The sequence below is a fragment of the Globicephala melas genome, chromosome 14 (assembly GCF_963455315.2).
Source record: "Globicephala melas chromosome 14, mGloMel1.2, whole genome shotgun sequence".
In the NCBI taxonomy this organism is placed as follows: Eukaryota; Metazoa; Chordata; class Mammalia; order Artiodactyla; family Delphinidae; genus Globicephala; species Globicephala melas.
The window spans coordinates 56,186,293-56,210,229 of record NC_083327.1 but is presented as its reverse complement, the minus strand read 5'-3'; the positions used below and the strand labels follow the sequence as shown (position 1 = coordinate 56,210,229).

The 23,937-nt window shown below is 35.8% G+C and overlaps 1 protein-coding gene across 1 annotated transcript in view; it reads right to left on the bottom strand.

The window, feature by feature from the left end:
• Nucleotides 1-23,937, bottom strand: part of LAMA2 (laminin subunit alpha 2) — a 606,143-nt gene that overhangs the window by 39,250 nt on the left and 542,956 nt on the right. The window contains exons 48-53 of the mRNA XM_060283517.2: nucleotides 22,280-22,439; nucleotides 19,183-19,307; nucleotides 14,746-14,908; nucleotides 13,923-14,067; nucleotides 7,480-7,618; nucleotides 2,131-2,251 (exon numbers count right to left, since the gene is read on the bottom strand). Of these exons, the coding sequence (XP_060139500.2) occupies nucleotides 2,131-2,251; nucleotides 7,480-7,618; nucleotides 13,923-14,067; nucleotides 14,746-14,908; nucleotides 19,183-19,307; nucleotides 22,280-22,439 (853 nt within the window). The remainder of the gene's footprint in view (nucleotides 1-2,130; nucleotides 2,252-7,479; nucleotides 7,619-13,922; nucleotides 14,068-14,745; nucleotides 14,909-19,182; nucleotides 19,308-22,279; nucleotides 22,440-23,937) is intronic.

Sequence of the window (23,937 nt, the reverse complement as noted above, 5' to 3'; positions counted from 1 at the left end):
CCTGGAATAACACCTACCAACTAACTGCTTATGTTTTATATCTGAGTCTGACCATGGTCTCTGTCTGCATTCTTCCTCAGTGAAGAGCCCAAGGTAAAGATGTTTGCTGCTCTCAAGCATATAAAGACACTCTAGCGGAATTTTAAAAAAATCAGATACAATCTATATCTTAAAAATAAATAAACCAAACATTTCTTAGTCTGGTTTTCTTCTCAAAATGAAAGTAGTATCATTGTCCTTGCTGATAATAAAATTAAAACAGTAACATTTTAAACGGTAACAAAGTGCAAAAGGGAGAAAGTAAAAATCACCCCCATTCCAAAGCTGTGTAGAAGCATATAGCTTTTTCTAATCCATTCATTCACGCATGCATGCATGCACGTTTTCATTCACTCACTTTATCTTTTATACCTGCCCTCTTCCTCTCTCCTCCTGTCTATATTTAAACTGAATCATGACAGGCACGTTCATTTGTAACATCTCTTTCTCACTTCACATGTGGAGGATATCTCTCTGTCAGTAAACACAGATCTCATCATCACTTATAATGGCAGGAGGTCATTCCACTGTATGAATGTGCTAGGACTTATTTAAGCATGGCCATGGAGTCGGGCATTTAGAGTGCTTAAAACATTCATTTAAAAAGTCCTGGATTTGGCTGGAGTGAAAACAAGGGATCCTTTAATGCAGGTTATTTCCCTCCACAGTGTTTCAGGCCCAGTTAAATGTGTTGTAAAAATGTATAATCTGTTTTTGATTCCAATTTTCAAATCATAGAATTTTGGATACTTCAGATAAAACTACTGTGCAGACTTTTCAATATTTATCAAATATTGAACTTTCTGCATCGTATTTTAGTTGCAAACAATTCCCAGTTATTGAAAAGTGCCTTTACAGAATCATCATTTCCACACATACAGGCTATCCATTTTCTGGACAGTTTTCCATCCTCATGCATATATCTTTTGCATGTGGATGAGAGTTAGGCTTTGGAAGATTAAAACTCTGAGTAAAAAGAGGCTAGTATGGATTCTTAGAGATTTGATTCTGTATGTACTTCCTTTTTCCTCATTCCCAAGCTTCTCAGGGTGGATGTCTATGGCTAATTCCAACTTGGAGACTGTAACTAGGCACAGTGAAGACCCTGAAAGTTCTGTTTCAGTCTTTAACCTCATGGCTCAGTGGTGATTTACTTTTTCTTTTTCCCCAAATCCCTTCATCTCCTATCACAATGCTTTAACATAATCTTAATTGGAGGAAGCAGCTAAAATGAATAGTTGTGTCACATCAGGGTAATTAAAAATTTGTAAGTATGATATATTTAACATTTTCTTTTTAAAACAAACTCATCACTTTTAGAATTCCCATAAAACTTTTACTAATATTTGCTGATGACGGTTGGATCTTGTTTACAGATATAATAAGAGCAGCGCTGTGACCTGTGTTCCTCTCTCCTGTGGATCAGCCTCTACTGAAGAGTCAGTGCAAAATAGTCACGTGGTATCAGGAAGCTTCTGGGCTGCTTTGGCAATAAAGAAAAGATACTGAAGATACCTGATAACAGGGTACTTTGCAGTCCCGTCAAAGCCAAGTCTTTGTAGATGGTTCCCACTATGTGCCATTTTCAAAGAAAAGGAGGTTTGACTTCTAAGCTGTGAACAAGATTCTATGCACTAATGATCATGGTGTAAACTATTACTTGCTATTTGTGTAAACTCCTAACACATTTCAGAAAAATAATTTAAGGCTACTAATAAAGCTATATAAAATACATGAAGATAAACTAAATCTAATGTAGATGACAAAAATGAGGAAAAGAGATAAGTAGTGTGGGAAAGGAAGAAGGAACCAGAAAAGGGATTAATATTAAAAATACATGCTATGAAGTGCTGTACGTGTGGGAAACTTGTTCACAATTTGGGGTCTCTATAATACTGTTCTCCTAAGTTCAGTTGATCATGAAAACTTATAGAAGTACTTCCATCTTGCTTTATCATTTATGCATAGCTAAGACTAGGGTCAGTAGGAATTGAAAATATATTAACAAGGACTGGTCCCTGTAATAGACCCAACCTAAGTAAGTGAAATCCGATATGAATGTATTTAGGAAGATATTAAGAAGAGACCAACCTCCAGTGAACATCCTTTGGTAACACCAACATAATCAGGGCTGCTAAGTATATTATATGGAGTTCTTGAAATTTCAATATCTCTGAGGCAGCCAGAATATTTCTTCAAATTTACTTCCGGCCTGTTGAAAAGTTAAATGGAAAACAAAAGCAATATCATTAGGGCAATGGCGGTATAGTGTGTGTGCCTAGTGGATGAAAGCCACATGGAGCAAAGTGCTGCACAGGCAGGCACGTCTCTCAGACTGTGCACACGCACACACATGCACCCAGCAAACTATGCTTCCCAAATTGCTGCACAGGCAGGCACGTCTCTCAGACTGTGCACATGCGCACACACGCACCCAGCAAATTATGCTTCCCAAATTGCTGCACAGGCAGGCACATCTCTCAGACTGTGCACACGTGCACACACGCACCCAGCAAACTATGCTTCCCGAATTGCTGCACAGGCAGGCACGTCTCTCAGACTGTGCACACGCACACACATGCACCCAGCAAACTATGCTTCCATTAGCTACTGGTTGGATAAGTGGATATGAGCACCATCCTGCACAAGGAGTCTTTATGTAGTTCTTCTTCCTCTCCTTTTAAAAAATAATCTCACCTATTGCATTTAAATACAAGGTACAGGAATTAACTGACTTCTTATGAAGTGCTTCATATGCATAATGAAATCTGTTTCTTTTTTTCCAACAAAGGGCAGAACTTGTATGGGACAGCATAATCAAAACTACATACTGACACAGTTAAATAAAATCTTGCTCAAAATTAAAAAAATACCTGGAAACATTGATTTTGAAAAGATAATATTTTCATTGAGACTTTTTTTGGGGGGGTGGTTAGCTGAAGAATAAGATAATGTCATATTTCTCTTTAAAGATTTTAAGTCAAATAAAACCTGAGAAACATTCTTTTGGATTACATAGTCTAAAAAAAAGATACTTTAAGATTAAGTTTACAGATTGACCCTAAAGTCCTTATTCTGTATTGCAGCAGTAACAAAATAAAGCAACCAGAGTCACGAAACATACATTTAATTTTTCCAATAAGGTTGAAAATGGCTTCAGTACCCAAATGACACTTGAATGTTTACTTTTTGCTCACTACTTCTTAAAAAGGGATAAACTTGCTAGCACGTAGTAAGTGCTCAATAAACATAAGCTAGCAGGATATTAATGGTGATGACACCTCTTTCATCTATAGCAGCACTATCCAGTAGAACTTTCTGTGATGATGGAAATATTCTTTTCTGCACTGTCCAAATCAGTAATTAGTAGCCATATATGGCTGCTGGCACTTGAAAAGTAGCTTGTGCCAATGAGAAACTGAATTTTTATTGTTATTTATTTATTTGGCGGCACCGTGCGGCATGCAGGGTCTTAGTTCGCCGACCCGGGATCAAACCTGTGCTCCCTGCATTGGGAGTATGGAGTCTTAACCACTGGACCACCAGGGAAGTTCCATTTTTAAAAAAATTTTCTTTAACTTAAATTTAAATAGCCACTGTGGCTAGTGGTTACCATATTGAATAATGCAGGTCAACAACAATAGAAAAAGTAACACTTTTTTTTATGTTAATAAGCAACTCTAAAAACTGTCCAATCAACACCAAGATATTATATTTATTTGGATAATGGTTAATTCTCTCCTCACTGTCCCATGATGGCAGGATTCCTTTTTTTTTGTCTTAATAAAAAACACATGACATGAGGACAAACAGGTAGGAAAGCAAATCAGACCCTGGGAGTGTGTATCAGGTGATTTATGTCATGCTGGGTATTTGTTCTATTTGTTTCTCTCTCTCTGGGACTGTTTTATTTTCTTTGATCATTTCCACTTGTTCCCAAGGTCTTCCCCTTCTGTTCAATTAGCTGGTTATTACAAAAAACATGCCAACTGGAGAGTGAGAATCTTGCTTATATTCTTCTTGTATAAAGTAAAGGAAATGGGTGGACTTCATTCTCAGTGTTCATTTGCTTCCATGTTTGCTTAGAGGAAGACTGATTTATCACAAGTTTCTCAGAGGTCTTATCAATCACTCCTACACAAAATAAATCACTCCTACAAGTTAGACACTTCATTGTTTCAGGGAAATACAAAGAATCATTTCAAAACACAATGATTTAGCAAGCTCGACATTATGAAAATCACAGGGTATAAGTAATCACATATGGTGATCAGATTCCTAATGAAAACCACAGGCCACTGTTTCCTCTGTTTGCCTCAGAGACAAAATTACAAAGCTACACAATGTCATTCCAGAGTTTTATTAGCATATATTTTCACTGAAAGCCAACCTCTGCTTTTCAGCCATCTCAGCAAACAGCACTTGATTGGTCTTATAACTGTATCGTGATTAAACAACTTGGATTGTTTTTTTCACACTTTCATTTCTATATAGTCTGGTTTCTGGTATTAAAAGTCTAGCCTTTGCTTTAAAAATTTCTTAGATCAGCTCAGCTTCATTATGTCCTTTCGGGAAATTTGGCACCATTAGGTTTTGAAATACCAAAACACTCAGCTGTAGCTCTAGCCAGAGTTTGATCAGCCACTTACAGAGGGCCTGCTGCTTACAACGTCCATGCTAAAACCTCCTGCCTACAAATAGGAACTGAAATGCTCCTGAGAAGCTAGGATGACTGTCCGCAAGCTTCCTCATCATTAATGCAAACACTTGTTTTACACATAGTATTTCCAGAGAAATACTGACTCCGTAGCTAAATTCTAAATAAACATGGCAAGAAAGAAGCAGCTTTGTCAAGAGGTGCAAGGGCCATGTTAACGCTTGCATATTTGCAGGCTTGCAAAAAGCAACCAGGCAGTAGTACGCATTTGGGAGCACAGGTTGATTGTTCAGCAGACAGTACGGCACCTGGGAGACCAGAGTCTGAGGTTCAACCCAAGAGACCAGTTTGTTCCCCGGAGCTAGATTTCGCCCATAAACCTGTCCAGCTGCCCTTAGCGTGTGTTGCTGCATGTGTGCACCTGGCGGCGCTGTGCGTGGGTGGTTGAACAAATAAGCAGAGCAACTTTGTCATCACGGCTGGTGAACAAGTCAAATTGCAGTGATGGTGGGGAAGCAGCAGCATTTTTATAAGCAAAGGGCAGCATGAGAACTATCTCAGAATGCACTACTTGTTCGTGAAACGTACTGTGAATAAAGCTGCATAGGTGTCACTCTGCTTCTGCATCACTGCTTTATCTAAGAAGCCACATTTACCCAACCCATGCACTTGAAGAAGGCATGCATAAATTTAAATTTTACCTTGCTTTCATACTAGGTCAAAGGGAAGAGAAAAAAAATGATTTACTTATAATTGCATTTTCATTTAGTAAAACAATAAACTTAATCATAAATCTTTTAAAAAAGAAAGCATTTCATAGAGATCTACAAAGGAAAGGAATATAAAACACGAACAGAAAAGAAAACAGACATATACCCTTGACTACAGTGAAAACAGAGTCCAACGGTGACCATCTCCCACACTATTCTCTTGGAAAATTTTAATTTTGGAATTGAATTTAAAGCACTCATATTTATCATTCTTACAAATGGGAAAATGCCCAAGTGCTGCTATGCTGTAGTGTTCATGAGTAGCCTGTAAGGAGAGCTTATTGCCTCTTTGAACTTAATTTGAACTTAATATACATAAAAATAATTCATGTTCATCACATCTTTCGTACTTTATCATATTAAGATCCTGTTTGTAGGCAAAATTACAGCTAACTATGAATGCATGGCTCCTTGACTAGTCACAAATATATGTCTAAAGGCTATTTTGAAATAATGTGCCCTGCCATAGAAATATTATAATTATGAAATGCTGTACTGTGAGAGTAAAAATACCTTGGCAGTAAAGACTCATCAGGTATGTAGTCTGCAAACTAATACATAAACCCATCTCAACGAAGTTAACATATACACTTTTGTAGATAATTCCTAAAAATCACTTTATGGTAATTAAAGCTACATTATCACAAGGATAAATGAAGCCACCTTTGGATAGCCTTATTCTGGGTACATTTAGTTCACTCCTAGAGAATTTAGTTAGTGATCTTGCAAAGTAAATCTTAGCCTTGAACAATTTGCTGGATCCCTAGTATTTAAATAGTACCTGAAACATAGTATTGATGCTCATCAAACACCTGTTGAATGGATAAATGGACTTTGGAGTAATAACTATGCCACTATTCAAATACATTTAATCTGCAGTGATTTCTCTGACCAGACACTTTAAATCTATATTCCTAATACAAATGCAATATCATGTAGATGAATGCAGAGCCAGGTTATCTGCACCATTAAAGCTTATCAACTTATACCCTGATAGACTGGTAACTGGACAGGTGCCTGGTTTACGAGTTTAGATACAGAGAGGAGCAAACCTCTGTCTGAATACTCACTATCATAAAATGAGACTGAATTTCCACTGCTCATTTGAGAAATATGAAAATAATTGACCACCGTACTTTTCAGTTATTCTGAGACACTTCCTATCGTAATGTGTCTTTTTAGAGTAGAAACACCTAGACAGGACTTTTGCAACCATCAAAAGGTAACAAACTAAACAAAACAAAAATTAAAAACATGGTGGTCTGTATTTATAGTAAACTCTTACGGGTTAGCCACATCAATTCATCCCATTCTAATTAGATTTAATTAACATTTATTGAGCACCAAATACTCTATAACTTGTATTTATTATAGGTTGTTTTATAACAAGAAGGAAACTAATTAAATACCACATGAAATATTTTCTGACACTTTTTAGTTAGTTCTATTAATTTTTTGAACGAGTTAAACTACGAGCTAAATATATCTCCCTATCTGCTCTCTAAAAAACATACGTGAAATTTTAAAAAATGTTGACATGGGCACGAGAATAACTAATACCACTTTAGCATCAGGCATATGGAAAAGTTCCAAAATTATTATCATTGCTTGTGCTTAGCCATAAAATAGGTTATACTCACAGTGTCCTGGAACACTAATTTTCAGAACACTAAGCAATGTCAGTGCACCGTTATCTCCAGTGAATGTGCAAGGAGAAAGGCAATTACATTCAACTCCAGTTTCTACCTTTAATAACTTTTATAATTCTTTTCATCCAGTGACTGTAAGGGAAACAGTAATTCCCATACATCTCTTCAACAAAGATATCAAATTAATCTTTAGTTTTTAAATCCTGGTGGTGTTATTGTAACATGCAACATGAATTTTTAGATTAGGCCTTTCTGCAACTAAAGGTTATGACATTCCTGTTGTAATTAAACTTCAGAACTCTAGTGAGCATAGTGGCCATTTAATTAAAACTTAATCCTTAGCTCTAAATATACACCAAATTACCTCAAATTTCTCAGTGTTGGCAGACCACCAAAATATATTTTGTCATCTGCTTTCAAGTCAAGACCGAAGTTGTTTCCAGGAGATGAAGTTGCTATGTTCTCCTCCTGGTTAGTATCTATATCTACAATTGATATGTTGGCTGCAAAGGAAAGAGGAAGTTTCACTTTTTATTTGCACAATACCAACCACATCTATATCATCACTGTTCCTTCAAGATAAATTTACTTTAATTCTCAAATTAACATTGACTTTCTCAAGCACATATACTATATGCAGCTATTTAATAATTGCAGAAACGACAATAACATCAATAAATACGTTGTTAAACGATCCACAAAGAAAGCACGAAAATAACAGCCTGAACACCAGTGAAGGTAAACTAATCAAGTTAAAAGAAAGAAGTGTAGATGGACAGCAGAGAAACAGTTGACATAGTTTTCCATAATATAGATAGGTAGTTAGAAAATAGGGTAATATAATTAACTAATGCTAAGATAAATATCTAATTAGAAATTAGATTATTCATTAGAAATATACAGAATTTGTGGTTCCTTCTGTAAATTTCAGTATCCACAGAAGTACTGGGGTTTAAGTTCATCCACAGAGTGATGTTGACAAGATGGCTGTGCATGGAAGTGAAGAGATGGGAATGTTTGTTTTGCAAGATAATGGGATCCACGTCCATTGTAAATTACATTTTAGTTGGGGGATGCTGCGTGTTTTGAGAGAGGTACCGTCTTCATGCCTTACTGCTTTTCTCTCAGGTGTCTAAAGGTTCTTCCAGTAGGATAAGGATAAGAATTCAGAAACAGAAAGGAAAAAGGAAAAAAGAGAGGCTCTTCTCTGTTTAAACTGCTTTGTTCAGAGAGCAGATGGGAACACTTTATCTCATTGATTTTACCCTCTTCATTCTTAAGAGTCAAGCTAGGCTCCTTCTGAATTATGTGCTTTCTCACCATAACATTTGCCTAGGCCCAGCCTTTAGCTGCTAAATATATTTTGGATCCTTGATGCATACTGAGGCATTCGTTCATTAACATGACAAATTTGGCCTCTAAATCTTTGCCTGATATAAGATCTGGATTAGCAAGGGTCTAAAGATGGCCACTTGAACCAATGGATTGTAAGGGCATTTCTAAATGTTTATTCTTTGGAACACTAGTTTCTTGGATGTTCCTGGGTCAAATAAATATGACAATCACTGGGTTAAGCAAAATTAAACATATGTCTTAATTTTATAGCTGCCCATATCTTTCAACATGCTAATATGTAATGGGACGCTCCAAAAGAGGCACACAGAGCACCAGTATTTCCCAAGTTTGTTTGACCCTGGAACATTATTATTTTCTCTCAACTCATCATCTTTTAGAAGAGCGTTCTTTGAAAAATAAAAGAACTATCAAACCTGAAAATTCCATTGTAATCTGTAGTCCTTCCATTTCAAAAGAAGTATTTTCAATGAAACCAAACATAATTGCCTTATAAAAAACGTCCAAAATAAAATACCTAAACCTATTAACACCTCAAATCCTCAAAGCAGAATTTTGTAAAAATAAACAAACAAAAAATACCTCAAAAATAAGTTCCCAATTAAAAAAATATTCAGCAAGTTAAGATTTAAAAAATTAATTACTTTCTAGCACATATTAATTTCATACACACATATCTTTTTGACCAGACTGGTGGCTGAAATAAAAAATTTTTCATACATATTCTTTCCTATCCAGATCAGCAAAGAAGTTTTCATATAGGGCTGTTGACTGGAACATGAAAATAGCCTTTTTTTCTACAGACCTGGTATGTATTTTAATGGTGTCTGTGAAAATGAGATTCTCTCTCTATCACAGGCAAGCCAGAGACTGGAGGTAGCTTTCCTTCTTATCCCTGAGTGAATATATGCATTTTTAGAAATCATTCTAAGAAAAACTGATTAAAAAGCAGAAACACAATTGAACTGAAACTCACTGGCCCAAGTGTTAGCTTTGATAGAGAGACAGAGGATGGCATATTTTTACTGATTTAAAGGAAGCACTCTACCCTATCCTTTATGAGTGATAGCAATGAAGTGGGTTCTGCTATGGAATGCTAATACTTGCTTTTATTTCTTGCCCTATTTCTTTCCCTTATAGAATAGCCATTAACATAAAATTTTAGAGTTGATGAGTTCAGACATCATTTATGGGTAAGCAGGGAAATAAGGGTTTTATTAAATACTAGACACAGAGTAGGGGCTTAACAAGTATTTTATAATCAATGCTATAAAGGAGTTGTTATAAAGGAATTGTTTTTACTTTGGTAATTCTTTTCTTCTCTCTCTTAGTGCACTGAAAATCTAAATGATCAATCTTGCATCCATATGAATGCACTTGAGGGGATAGGAAGCACTTCTATTAGTGACTGTGGTTCCACTAACTGTCTCTCAGGGAAGGTGGGGAATCCCTCCTGAAGGAGTGGATTTGAATTTCAAGGGACAGTGGCTTTTACAAACTAGCTGAGAATAAAGCAACTAATCTGGTATCTGAAAAGGAGCAATGGCCTTACTTGAGTTCCTGTCCCAGTATTCCATGGATTCTGATCTTGCTAAAATCCAGTGCCCTCCCTACAACCAAACCCAATGGGGTCCTTTGATCCTTATCTTAATCCATATCTATGCAGTATGTGAGGTTAAAATTTCCATCCTTCTAGAATTTTCTTCTTTGACTTCCATAATGCCAACTTCTCCAAGCTTCTCTTGCCTTTCCAACATCATTCTCAGTCTCCTTCCCCAGGACCTATTTCTTTGAACACTTCTGAAACGCTGATGTTCCCTAATGTGCATTCATTTGGCCACTTGTCAGGTTTCAGCTCTCGGGGTAGCTCAAGTTTATATTTACTTACCATATGTTGACAACTCAGAAATATATATGCCTGGACCTGATTTTTGCCTAAAAATCCACATTCAACAGGTGAGTCACTATATACATCCCCAGTTGATATTCCAAATTAAAATGGTTCTCTTTTTCCTCCCAGATCTGTATTATTTATTTTATTTGGTGGCACTAAGACTCCCACCCAACCTCCTAAATTAGAGTCATCCTTTCTCCTCACCATTCCACATCTTACCAATCAACAGCCCTACTAATTTCATCTCCTAAATAACTCTAATAGCTGTCCTTCTTAAAATTTTTTAAATTTATTTTTTCTAATCTTCAATTTTTATTTTATTTTTGGCCACGCTGCACGGCTTGAAAGATCTCAGTTCCCCGACCAGGGATCGAACCCAGCCACGGCAGTGAAAGCCTGGAATCCTAACCACTAGGTCACCAGGGAACTCCCTCTGTCCTTTTTTTAAAAAAACACTTTTATCGAAGTAAAATTGACATAGTATAATTTGCCCATATTTAAAAATGTACAATTTGACAAGTTTTGAGATCTCTATATATCCATGAAATGATCACAGTCAAGAAATGAACATATCCATCACCCCAAAAGTTTCCTTTTGTCATCCTTCCTTCCAGTCCCTTCCTACAAAACCCAGTCAACAAATATCCTCTATCGGCTTCCTGTGACCATATGTTAGTTTATGTTTTCTATATAATTTCACATAAATGTACTTTTTTGTCTGCCTTCTTTTACTCAGAAAACTTATTTTGTTATTAATCCATTTTGTGTGCAAATTAATAGTTCATTTTTTTTTAACCACTAAATACTATTCCATTGTGTGCATGTACAACAATTTGTATATCCATTCACCTGCTGATGGATGTTTATTTTTTGTTGTTTTGAGTATCACAAATAAAGGTGCTATGAACCTTCTGGTACAAGTCTCTGTATGGATATATGCTTTCACATATCTTAGGTGAATACTTAGGAGTGGATTGGTTGTTTCATGTGACAGGTCTATATTAAACTTTTGAAGAAACTGCCAACCTGTTTTCCAGTGTGGCTCTACCAATTTACATCCTCGTCAGCAGTGTATAAGAATTCCACTTACTTGACATCCTTGCCAGCCCTGGGTATGTTCAGTCTTTTTAATTTTAGACTCTAGTAACCGTATAGTGGTATCACATGTGGATTCATTTTGCATTTCCTTACTGTCAAGTCCCACTGCAACTCTTATTTCAAGCCATCATTCATCTGTCTGAACTACTATTGTACCTAATTGGTCACCCTGCTTCCAGTTTAACCTGAAAATTTCCATTTCTTATTTCTCCTTTCTCTGATTATTTCCTTATAGCTCCCTTTGTGGGCTCTTCCTTTACTATACTGCTTCAACATTACTGTTTGCTCAAGGGCTTTGGATCACCTTATTCTAGATATGACTGTTTTGTTTTTCTCATCTCTATTAAGGTACAATGATTTAAAACATGAGGATGCTTTGTAGCTATCCATCTCTGCCCCAGAACTCTGCTAATCCTCAGATACACGTAACTAATTGCCTGTCAATTACACAGCTTCTCTAGGTTGCTAAGGATACTAAGAGTACCTTTAATACAGCACATCCAAAATAGAACTCAGCATCTTTTCTAAAAAACTATGCTGCATTTTTCCTGTATCCAATAGCTTGGTAAATGGCACTGACATATTCTTTGTTATTTTAAGGAAAAAAAAAAGGAATCATTTTTGATCTCCTTTTTTAAAAAATCTTACTCTCTGCACTGAGTATATCATAAAGCTCCTCAATTTTAAAATGCTTAATATCTTTCAACTCCATTCTTTCCTATCCATTCTCATGGTTCCCTTCTCCTTGCTCCTCCCCTCGTTTTCCTGCAGACTGCAGGAGCATCTGAAATTGTCACCATCTACCCTCCAGTCTGCTGCTAAAGAAACTTTACTAAAACACAAATCTGATGGTGTCACATTCTTGATTAAAACTCTTAGTAGTTCCCTATCGATTTCAGGAAGAGTTAAACTCATTAGTTTAGCTCATATGGCCCTTTATAAACTGACTCTGTATTCTCTCCAGCTTCATCTGATAATTTTCTGCCAACATTCATCCTGTTAGCCTATGGATTGACTTGTAGTTCCTAAAGCATTTCCCAAAGTGTGTTCAGCCAATGCTACTATGGCATGGAAAGATTCTGGTGATCAAAGAAGTCTGGGAAGTGTTGGATCAAACAAAGTTAAACATTCTTCTTAACTACTGTGCCGAGCCTCTAACACGCAAATGTAACTTACTCGGGAACAATGTATACAGACAACAGTATTCCAATTTATTTTATGAGTGCAAAACCAGTTTTTGTCCAAACTGAGGAGTTTCTCCAGGGTTTCCTGTTCCAAGGAAAAGCAGTTGGAACAAGATGTATAATGATGTATTATGCTCACTGAGCCCTTGAGGCTTTCATACAATGTTCACCTCTCTGAATTGTCCAAAGGTGCTTTTCACCCAGAGTACTCCTCAGCCCCTGCTCATGCCTCAGGGTGCTTCCTTGGGGGCTGACCTCTGGGTTTGACTTTGACGTTTCTCTCTTCTGAGATTCCTAGCCTGCTCTGCAGATCTCTACATGGCAATTAGATTTCTACTCTCTAACCGTTGACTCACTTGTCCATCTCCCCCATTAGACTGCAAGTTCCATAAAGACAAGGACTTACAGACTTCACTTAGTTCTTGCAGAGTATTTACTTGGTTCTTGGCAGATATATGTTAAGTGCAGGAATGAAAGACGGTGCAAAGTTATACCTAAATTTTCATGAAATGTCACACTGGCATGTTCAAAATGAATGAAGTCTAATTATATAAACAGAAGAATCTAAGTTTCATTTGCAGATATTGGTAATGCCATAGTACATAAAATTAGCAGAATTATACTAAGATAAAAATAGCAGTCCGCAAAGACCTAATAGGCTCGGATTTCTGTCTTGGTTGTGAGATCTTAGGTATATATGTCTGGGACCACATATAAGTTGGAGTCTACACTTTCCTTTCTGTAAACCAGAACAAAATACCTGCTTCAAGAGCAAATGAAATAATGTTTGTGAAAGTGTTTTGAAAATGTCCTGGAATCATAAAAATGTTACATTATTATTAATTATTAACTTGCACACACACAAATTTTTGGCATTTTCAAAAAATAAAGAACTGGTAGCTGTGCTCTATCCCCGCTACAAATTCTACCTGTGGGCCACTCTAAAGGAAACATCTTGGCAAAATGGGAAGAAAAGGAAAGCACACAAGATTTTCAAATCTACTACAGGATATAATTTTACAAGCTGTAAGACAGTTTTATGCTTTCAAATTAAGCTCTCAGTTTCAAAAGAAAATGACAGAGAACCATTTGGCTCTTCAATCAGTCATGTCTAACCCAAACCACCTATAAGCTAAGCCAAAGAAATGACTGTATCAATTTTTCACAGAATTTGTGAGTACCTAAGATAACAGACAGGGTCTTCCTCGTGATTAGGTACGTGGGAGCTTTGGATAGCATGATTAAGGCTCTGAGTGCATTATTACTATAGAAACTCACCTTGTTTTTGAGTTCTTGACAAGGTGAATGATTTCCATTTCCCATCATTATGGTTTTGATTGCTGACAACGGAAGCCATTCCTGAACCCAGATCATAGCTGACTTTTATGTGCCCATCAGTGAGCTCTACACTCATGAAATCTTTCTATTAATAGAGCAAAAACACACCAGTGATTAGATACACAGAGAAATATATGAGTATTCATTTTCTTTGTGGAGTTTATAATAGGGCTTTATGGCTAAATTACTGACTGTGTTGATCTGTAACTGAAATCCATTTTTGGATACAGAATTGGTGTTACTATTTTGTGAATGTTTGTGGGTGTGATATTATGGTGCAAATGGTCACAACGAAATTACTAGGATGTGTCCTTTTATGACAGGAGTAAAATTGGGTTCCTTTGAAAACATATTAAGCAAACTAAAGAGTACATTTCCTGAAAGAATTTACTAAGAAATATTGACCTGGAAAAAATAATGAGGCTCTTTAGAACAACCTTTTGACTTAGGTCTCTAGAAGAAGACTAAGGAATAGTTTTTCTGCTGCATGTTTCCATACCGGGGGAATCTTTACTGGGTGCTTCTCTTAAAGGATTATAAGGGAGTTATACTGAAAATAAATAAAAATTAAATTGTATCTGTAATTAAAGTTACTGATGGAAATACATAAACACTATGCACCACTCTTGGGTATTACATAGCCATCCCAGACTCCTTTGAACAATAACTGATAATTCAACAAAAGTGATAACTGCATTGGAACCTTACAGAAAAGAAGCAAGCATATTTTCAGTCATGAAAGATCAGCTGTGCAAATCTTTACCAGGTCTCGTGTGGCAAGGTACATCAGGAGAGCATTTGAAGAAAATGTCCTGAACTTGAACATGACAGTAGAGATGTTGGGGTACCAACGAATGGGGCGGCTGACTAATGCATAGCCTTCTCCATCAAACTGAATAGTCCCCTCACTATCTTCTACCTGCGGACTGAAGAGAGACATTTCACGTGAATCAGACGATGTCTACTTGGTCCATCAGTATTCAATATATCACACTGTCTTCTGAGACTGGACTGTAGGCTGTTGTAGGGCAGGAACCATCCCAGATACATCTTCCATCCTTCCCCTTCTCTCCACCTCTACTGCCACCATCAGACCAAGTAACCACCATCTCTCACCTGACTTTATTAGGTGTTCAATAACTAGGTCACTGATGTTTTAACTACTTTTGCTGAAGTGCTTGGTGGCTAGTTATGTTAGTGTTTAAGTGTATTTTAGTGGTGTGAACTAGTGGGATTTTGGAATGGGCTGAGAATGCATTATTACATTTCCCAAATACATAACATAATAGGGAGTAGGGGTTGGCTGAAGAGTGAAGGTGGTTGAAATGTACTAACTTAAAGTTGTAAGAAAAAAAAAGCCGTACCAGGATATAGGCTTCTATTCTCTGAACTCTTGCTATGCAGTAGGATTTTCTGGGACATATTAGATTCAGATAATGAAGGGTTCCTCTAACTACGTGTGTTTGTTGATCTGTCTTCTTCACCAGGATGTAAGCTCTATGAAACCAAGTAGAGATTATGGGCCAGGCTCCATGCCAGGCACAAACTCAGAATCTAGTGTGGTACTTGGCTAATAGCAGAATCTGGTAGATATTTGTGGAATGAAAGGGATATTAGTAAAGCAAATTGCCTCACAGAGAATATATGTTCAATCAATATTGGTTGAATAATTAATGAATATCTAAAATAAGTCTTGTAAATATAACATTTAAAAAGATTTTTTTCAAATGAAAACTTATCATCTATCTAGCTTATCTAATTGATGTTAAAAGAGTAAGTTTTGATTGTGGAGATATTTTTAAACTTTAAATATCTGCGTATTAGCTTATATTTGAATCTGTGAAATTGGAGTGTTGTATTAACTTGAGAAGAGAGGAGATATGAGAAATATTATAGTAATCTCATAAAATAACAAGAGGTTAGAATAGTATTTGCATGCAATCTTGGCTAATGAGAAAAATAATAGGGTATAAACATTAATGGCCTTGAGGAGGAGGAACTGTTACTCATTTTAGACAAGTTGGCTTTCTCTCTGTTTCTGGAAAAGGAGAAATAAAACTCTGAAGACAAAAGGAAGGGAAGAGTCTTAACTATGCGTTTCACAGTCAGGTTTTTGTAAATTTAAGATACATCTAAATAGGTATAAGATCAGATGATGCCATATATTTTTTTTTCTAATGTACCCTTAAAAGATGCTTTTTCAATATTCATGAAACATGTTCACTGAGAGGTTGAGGGACTAAATCAGCCTATTAACAATATAATTTATGTGAATAAATCAGCTGAATAATTTTGGCCTTCCTTCATCATTATAACAAATCCATCAAAATCTAGAGCACCACATTTGAGATAAGAAAATGTAATGTAGCATCTACTAAGGAGAAGTTCCATGAGGTTCTCAAATCCTAGGATTTTGCATGATATACTGCCATGCTACCAGTGACAATAGGGTGCGAGGGTCACCACTGACACTTTCCCGAGTGCTTTGGCCCAGTGCAGTGTTACTCACAAATTGAAGAGAAAAAAACTTCGTATATAATGTCAGGAGAGGCACTGGAATAAAAAAATATATATCACATTTTATTTTCCTTGTACGGAAACCCTGGGATATTTGTATCCTGGTGTTCTCATGCCCTTAATCTATTAATTTCCTCAACACACAATCGAAAAATTAGCAGAGTAGATGGCAGGTACCCTGGAGTCTGACGTGGAATTTCAGAAGTCACTTTAACACCTCAGGTTTCAGTGTCTCCACTCTGAGACGAAAGGGTTAGATCTACTCCAACTCTATTAGAGCTTCTACTCAAGCAGCAGGCAAATCTTCGAGCAAGAGTTTTGAACAAGAATAGCAAAACATACAGATGAAAATCAGCCTACTTCATTTAATTCATTAGCTAAAACCGGTAAATCTGGCTTCAAATTGTTGACTTGGAGGTGGGGGAAAAATGAATCTTTCCAGGTATAGACTCAATATTTCAACATCTAACATTATGCTAGAGTTTTCCTATTCATTTTCAATACATTTACCAGGAAGAGTGACAATTCTTTTCTAATTAATAAATGTTAAGCTTCTTAACTTGCCTTTTGTTTCTCTTTTGAACCTGGATTTCTGGTCAAGTTAGGAAAGATTAATTATGCTATTTGGAACAGCCATGCTCTTCCATGTAAAGCTTGTTAACCATAGAACTAGATGAATATTGAAGTTTAGTATATTAATATTTCATCATTGTTTCAGTGTTCAGCTAAATACATTTTACTAGTAGCAGTTTTTTCCCTATTTTTTAAGAAAAATAAGATACACTTTTTTTACAGCCCTGACAGATATTCCTTTCTAAAACATTACAAAAATTATATCCTTTCTACTGACTACTGAATAAGTGCAAATTTCTAAAACTCACATTCCAAGATTTTCTACAAAATGTTCCTAGTCTGTGTCTTGTAGCCTTGTCTATTTCATCTCCCCCATTTTACCATTTCTGCTCTTAAAGTGCAACCATTAATTTTATGTTAAAATGTGTTATATGTTCTCCTGAAAAGAAAACAAACACCAGGAGTTCTAAAACATTTTTCCTAAAATTACCAAGGCTTATGGAAAAATAGGGCTAGGGCAAGCCACTCAAAATTTATGTGACTTTGTAATCAGAGCACTCACAAAAACAGTAACATTCTTGATCAAAATAGTAGTATAATTCAAAAACGTATATTAGGAATTTTTAAAATAAGGAATTATTTCAGTAAATGTAGAACTTTAGCCTATTATAATTATATTAATTCATATAATACTTTATATAATGAAGGCCCAAGATCTTTGCAGAATTGATAATTAGTGATGCTACAGTCTTAACACATAATATACACTGCTGAAAGGACATTTAAATACTTTAGACGTTTGTTTGATAATAAGCTTTGGAAAATCCTACTTAGAAATTTACCAAAGAAATGTTTACGGAAAAGTTGGTGTTGATTTGTGAGTAGTAGAATATTAATGTAGAGCTCATTGTCCTTGTATTGAAAGAATTTTACATACAACATTCTATATTAGATTTTATTGAAGATTATTAACAAAACCACTTTAAACTATGAATGGATCAGGCTGTCAAACTGTCCTCAATGCCATACTGAAAAGTCCATGATGACAAAAAAAAAGTAGAAAGATGAAAGTTAAAACTTTTGGAGAGGGAATATTTTGGGGCTACTTTCTTCTATAAAACTCTAGAGATGTTGAGAAGAAAATGTGAAGTATACTCTGCTACATTAATGGAGAATTTAGGTCCTAACAATGTACATGTTCCCTTTATACTGGAAATAAAAAATATAAACTCCTTAGCACCTAATGATGTTAGAGTTACTATGTATATATATTAAGCTTCCAGGTATTTAATTTAAATTTTATAGCTTTAACTAAGTATAATTAAAATTGTTGTAGGCTCAGATGATCAGTGGGCTTTAAGTTTTTTATGCAGAGAAATCCTCTATTTCTTCTTAATTGTTTTACATCCTCTATTCAGGTTTATATAAGAATATTTATATATGCTTTATATGCTTTTTAAATATTTTTGAATTCCAACATTCTAACCTCTATCTTATAATTGGTGATGTTTATTATGAAACTTTCTCCTGGTTTATCTTGACCTCTGCTTCTTAAGCAGAATCTTCAAGTCCCATGGGTTTCCACTTGAAAAGCACATACATGATGCTGTGTGTCATTTGAAAAATCCTGTGGGAGATAAAACCTGCAGTATCGTTCTGTATTTTGTTGTAAACACAAGCAGAGTGAATCCAGGCTCTGAGAGGCCTGAAGCTTAATCAGTTTAGGGAGACCTTTCCTTAAGTAAAAATAAATGATGACTACAGAATAGCCACAGACACGCAACACCTCCTGAACATGAAGGTAAGCTGGAGTGGAAGGAGATAGTAGTCTTAACTGATCGAGGCTAAAATGTCTTACCTTTGCAAATTTTACAAAAACACATGACCATGTCAAAGTACTAGGATACTTCCCAAATCCTTGGAAAGTGCCTGCACAAGTGAGGGAGGGGACTTAAAGTTTCTTAGCTTCCTGGTAAATCCACCTCTGAACACAATCACTTCAAACTTGTTGTATATCATCGACATGATAATAGAACACTGCACAATAAAATTAAAGCTTTTGTGATACACAGGCCTGATAGACCTTGGAAGAGTCCTCCTCTCCACTAACCTGACGGTACATCCTTTGCAGTCACCTTCTATCTCTCGGAAATTCCACAACCCTATAGGTTTGCTGTCAAAGTATGCTTCTCCCATACAGCCAGTGAATGTAATCACACGTACAGCATCAGCCTTCTGAAGAGAGAAACATATTTGTTAGAATTTAGAATTTCACAGAAAAATTAAGAGTACCCATGAGAGTTATTAGATGAGCAGCAGAATCTGGAGTAGTTATTACCTACTCTTTGTGAAAGTCTTGGTTGTGTACGTATCCATCTTTTAACCATATAATATCCTCATGGATCCTGGTTATTCTGTGCTTTACCAGTTTATCACCATTAGTAAGTGAACACTCCAAGCTTCCGACCTTAGGTAAACTGCTTATTCTGAGATTCTATTTTTTTTATTGGTCTGTAACATGAGATTATTAGGAGAAATAACTAAGAGAATTTATTTATGGTACCACATTCAGTGCCTGGCACAGAGAAGGTGTTTCATAAAAGTAAGTGTTCCTATCCACTAAGGAGATTTACGAGAAAGGGTACATACTGACTACATAAAGGGGAAAAAAGCTTGCATATTGATTACCCTATGATACTGCTGTCCCCAATTTTTCATTTCCTTTTACACCCAAGTAGGTTTCTAGGGCAGGAGAATGAAGGGACAGAGTAAATTTATAAGAGAAGGGTCCCTGTTGTTGTTGTTTGCAGGCATACACAGCACAGAGCCCGACATCGAATAGGGGCACAATAAATATTTGTTGAATGACAACTCTGGTGTCATTCTCACAGGGAAAGGTCTTTTATAAATTTTTATTTTATATTGGAGCATAGTTGATTAACAATGTTGTGTTAGTTTCAGGTGTACGGCAAAGTGATTCAGTTATACATATACATTTATCCCTTTTCAAATTTTTTCCCATTTAGGTTATTACAAAATATTGAGCAGCATTCCCTGTGTTATATAGTAGGTCCTTGTTGGTTATCTATTTTAAATATAGCAGTGTGTACATGTCAGTTCTGGGTATTTAGCAGTCAAGAAGGAGGGGAATGATCTGATCCACTGTAGAGAACCTTGCTGTAATTTGAACAACTATTCCTTTTAGCGTCAATATATTACAATTCTACAACTTTAGAAGCACTTTGCCAAGGCGAATCCACATTTATCTGAATAACCTGGAAGGAGAAAGTGAATTGATATGTTTGGATTTTAGAAAAAATAGAAGATAGTCACTGAGTAGTTAAACATTTATAGTTATAATTTTAGGTTAAACTCATCAACACATACATCTTCCTACCGTTATGATCAAGTGGGGCACTGCCATGGAGAAGGAATGTTGTCAGACACTGACAAATACAAGTCAGGAACAGTCCTTGGAATTCTCTGTCATCTGTGGAAGCTTCTCTTAATTTTCCAGAGGTTGATTATCCTACCTGCGAATTGTATTTGCTTTTCCTTCTTGCATCATAAAAACTATACTTGGGATATTTTCCTGCTCCTTTGAATTTTCACTAGCATGTTGATTTAATTACTTGTTTTCAGTTTTTTGGTTCATATTCTGGTATGGCAGAAGCCTTGAAACTCTTGGCCAAAATGATGAAGATTTTCTGTAGATTTCATTTGCTTGTGTTTTTTTTCCCCCTCAGACTGGCATAAATAAGTTTCTTTATGTCTAGTGACATCTGAATAATAAGAAGAATTATTTAAGGTGCAATTTAAGGTGTGACTACCGTATCTTAGGCATGTAATCTCGCTATTCATTGAGGTAGTAAAGGGTGGTGATTAAGAGTAGAGATTCTTGTGCCTGGTAACGAGTGTTCAAGTCCCAGTTCCACCACTGATGGCTGTGTGATCTTCGGTGAATCATTTAACTTCTCTCTTACTTAGAGTCCTTAACTATAAAATGAGGAGGATATTATCTACATTTTTGGGTTGTTATGAAAACTGTTAATTCATGTAAATTACTTAGAACATTACTTAGCAAATAGTAAGGGTTATATAAATGTTATAGAAGTTTATTATTGTATCCTACAATATGCAAGCAAGGTAGATACTTTTATCTCCCTTTCTAGTTAAGGAAACTGAAGCCCAAGAGGTTAAGTGACTTGCCTAAGGTCATATTTTCGTAAGTGATAGAGCAGGGAATTCAACCTGGATTTAATTTCAAAATTCATGTTTTTTTTGTATTACTCGGTGCTATCCCTATATTTATCTTTCTGAGGAGGAAAGAAAGTTGGCAGTATGACTATATATTACGATGTACCATATATATTTATATGCAGCTCTAAGAAATGAGGATGATTTTAGTGTGTAGCTGTGGAATCCATTCCAATACTTTAGAGTCACATCTCATACACAAAGCAAATAAAACAACCTCACTCTATATGAAGGTTGAGTTCTCATAAATTTGGGGTCACCCTGGCTTTTCACATTTTCTGACTAATCTCATCCCAGGATGATTCTGCCAGACCCAGGATTACACATTGTACTTGGCTGTGCTCTTACATCTCACCCACAGGTCGTTTTCCAACACCTAACTCCACTTAATCAACACGAGCTTCTTTAAAATGCAGGCACTTTGCAATCTGAAATGCATAAGGACCTGTCACAAAGCAATTATGAATATTAAGTGCATTACTCGGTAAGAATGAGAAGAGCAACTTGAAAACTTTAAAAATCGGATCATGATCTGAAGGCTTATGGCTCCTGTGATATTTCCCAAGGTATTCATAAATCTTTTAATTAGATGTGAGTTTGAACTTTATAGCACTTTATATCAATAAATCATAAATTGATTCAGAAAATGAGGTATCTTTAGAAAACACTTTGCTCTTGAGGCAACTAAAATATCAAAAAATTGATGCCACAGATGAGGGCAAAACAACTGTTTAAGTAAATACACATAGGTTTAAAAAGACTGTGCTTCCAGATTGCATATTCAAGGAAGAAAATTCTTACTCAAAATATATTCATGTTTTCATAAAAACAAATTAAGTAAAAAGTGGTCAAGTTTTTGCAGTGCTTTATCATGTCTTTGCCCAAAGTCATCATGCCAGGAATTGTCTGCAGAGATTAAATAAACAGAATGGGGAAGAACAACACATTACCTTCAATTTCCCAGTCAAGCCACCAACAAACAGCATTGCGTTTGCGTCCACATCTAGAATAGTGTACCCTGGAGGTGACGCTGAATGGTATGTACTGGGCATAATGCTGGCTTTGGGTCCATCCAGAGCTCTCACGGAAATTGTTCCATTTCTCCCAGTTCTTCCAGGGTACATGTTGAAATGAAATGAAAGAAAATACAGAAAATGAAGTAGGTATCACATTTCTGGTCACTTCAGATTTAAAAGATATAAAATGTAGAGATTTGTTTTGGAATATTTAAGAGATAGCTGGGTGTTTAGCTTCAAACATTCCAGATTCATTAAGCTGAAAATCAAAACCCAGAATCTGCTCTCTGCTATACGTTTACCATCAGATTCAACCAGGACCACTGAGCAATCTACCCTGATTCTGAATGTGTCCAGTGATAGATAGGAAATGACACAGCAACAATTAGCTGATGGAATTGCTGTTGGTTAAATGGAAAGTCTTTTTCCTCTTGCTTTACAAAACAATATGCTATTTACCTACATGGACTATTTAAACAAGTTTATATTACTTCATTCAGTCTAATTTAATTCAGCAAGTGAACCCCAAATAAGCCACGCTTCTGCATTATAAACTGCATAATTTCTCCTAAAATCCCTGATTATCTTGGATCCAAATTTGCTGAAGTAGTCTTCCTGGAATCATGCATCATTTATTGTTTGGCACACCATCTTAATATGTACACTATAAAATCCAGGCTACAGAGTTGTGTATACAAATTGTACAGAAGAACTTCACATTTAGATTCAATTAATAGACTTTTGGAAGCTATTATTATTGTATTTCATTTTCTTTTTTTAAATGATTGGTTCCCATGAGTTATTAAACATGAAAATCTGATCTTTTTCCGGAGACAAGCAGTCATAACAAAACTTTGTCATATTTCTCTCCCTACTGTCTCATTTTGGTAATCTTTTTATCTTTGAGGGTGCAGCATTAACTGAAATATGTAGAAACAATAGAATGAATTTATAAATAAGGTTCTTCTTTAAAAGAATACATCTTTTCTAATAGAAGAACTGTACTTTGCAAATATAAGTATTCTTAAGCCCAATAAAGTACTTAATCCCTCCCCCACCATCACACATGTAAGCATTTTATCTGTTGCTCTCTCCTCTCTCTCCCTCACACACACACACACACACACACACACACTTTTATTTAAGATCTTAAAAAGGAATTGAAGATATTTCTTTTCATTAAGTTTTTTTTAAACTTTTAATTGTGAAAAAATTAAACATGTACACCCATAGAATGAAACTCTATGTATCTATCACCTAGATTCAACAATCACCAGATCTTCAAGTCTTCTTTACCCATCTCTGATCAACTTCCCTTGGCCTTTAACAAAACCTCTTGACTGTTAGCTGCTTTGTGTTTAGTAGGTAGTTGGGAATTAGAAAAAGAAGAGGAGAAAATGAAGAGGAAGTATTGAGGACAAGAATGGATTCTACAAGTAATCTGTACACTGTTAGAAGTTAATTAAATTAAAGCATCAAGGATAGAATTAATCAATTTCCTATTCCTTCCCACAAGTAGTGTGGACCTGACATATTTTATATTCATGCCAGCATTTAGATACTGCACCCACCTGTAGCCAAGACTGCTGTGT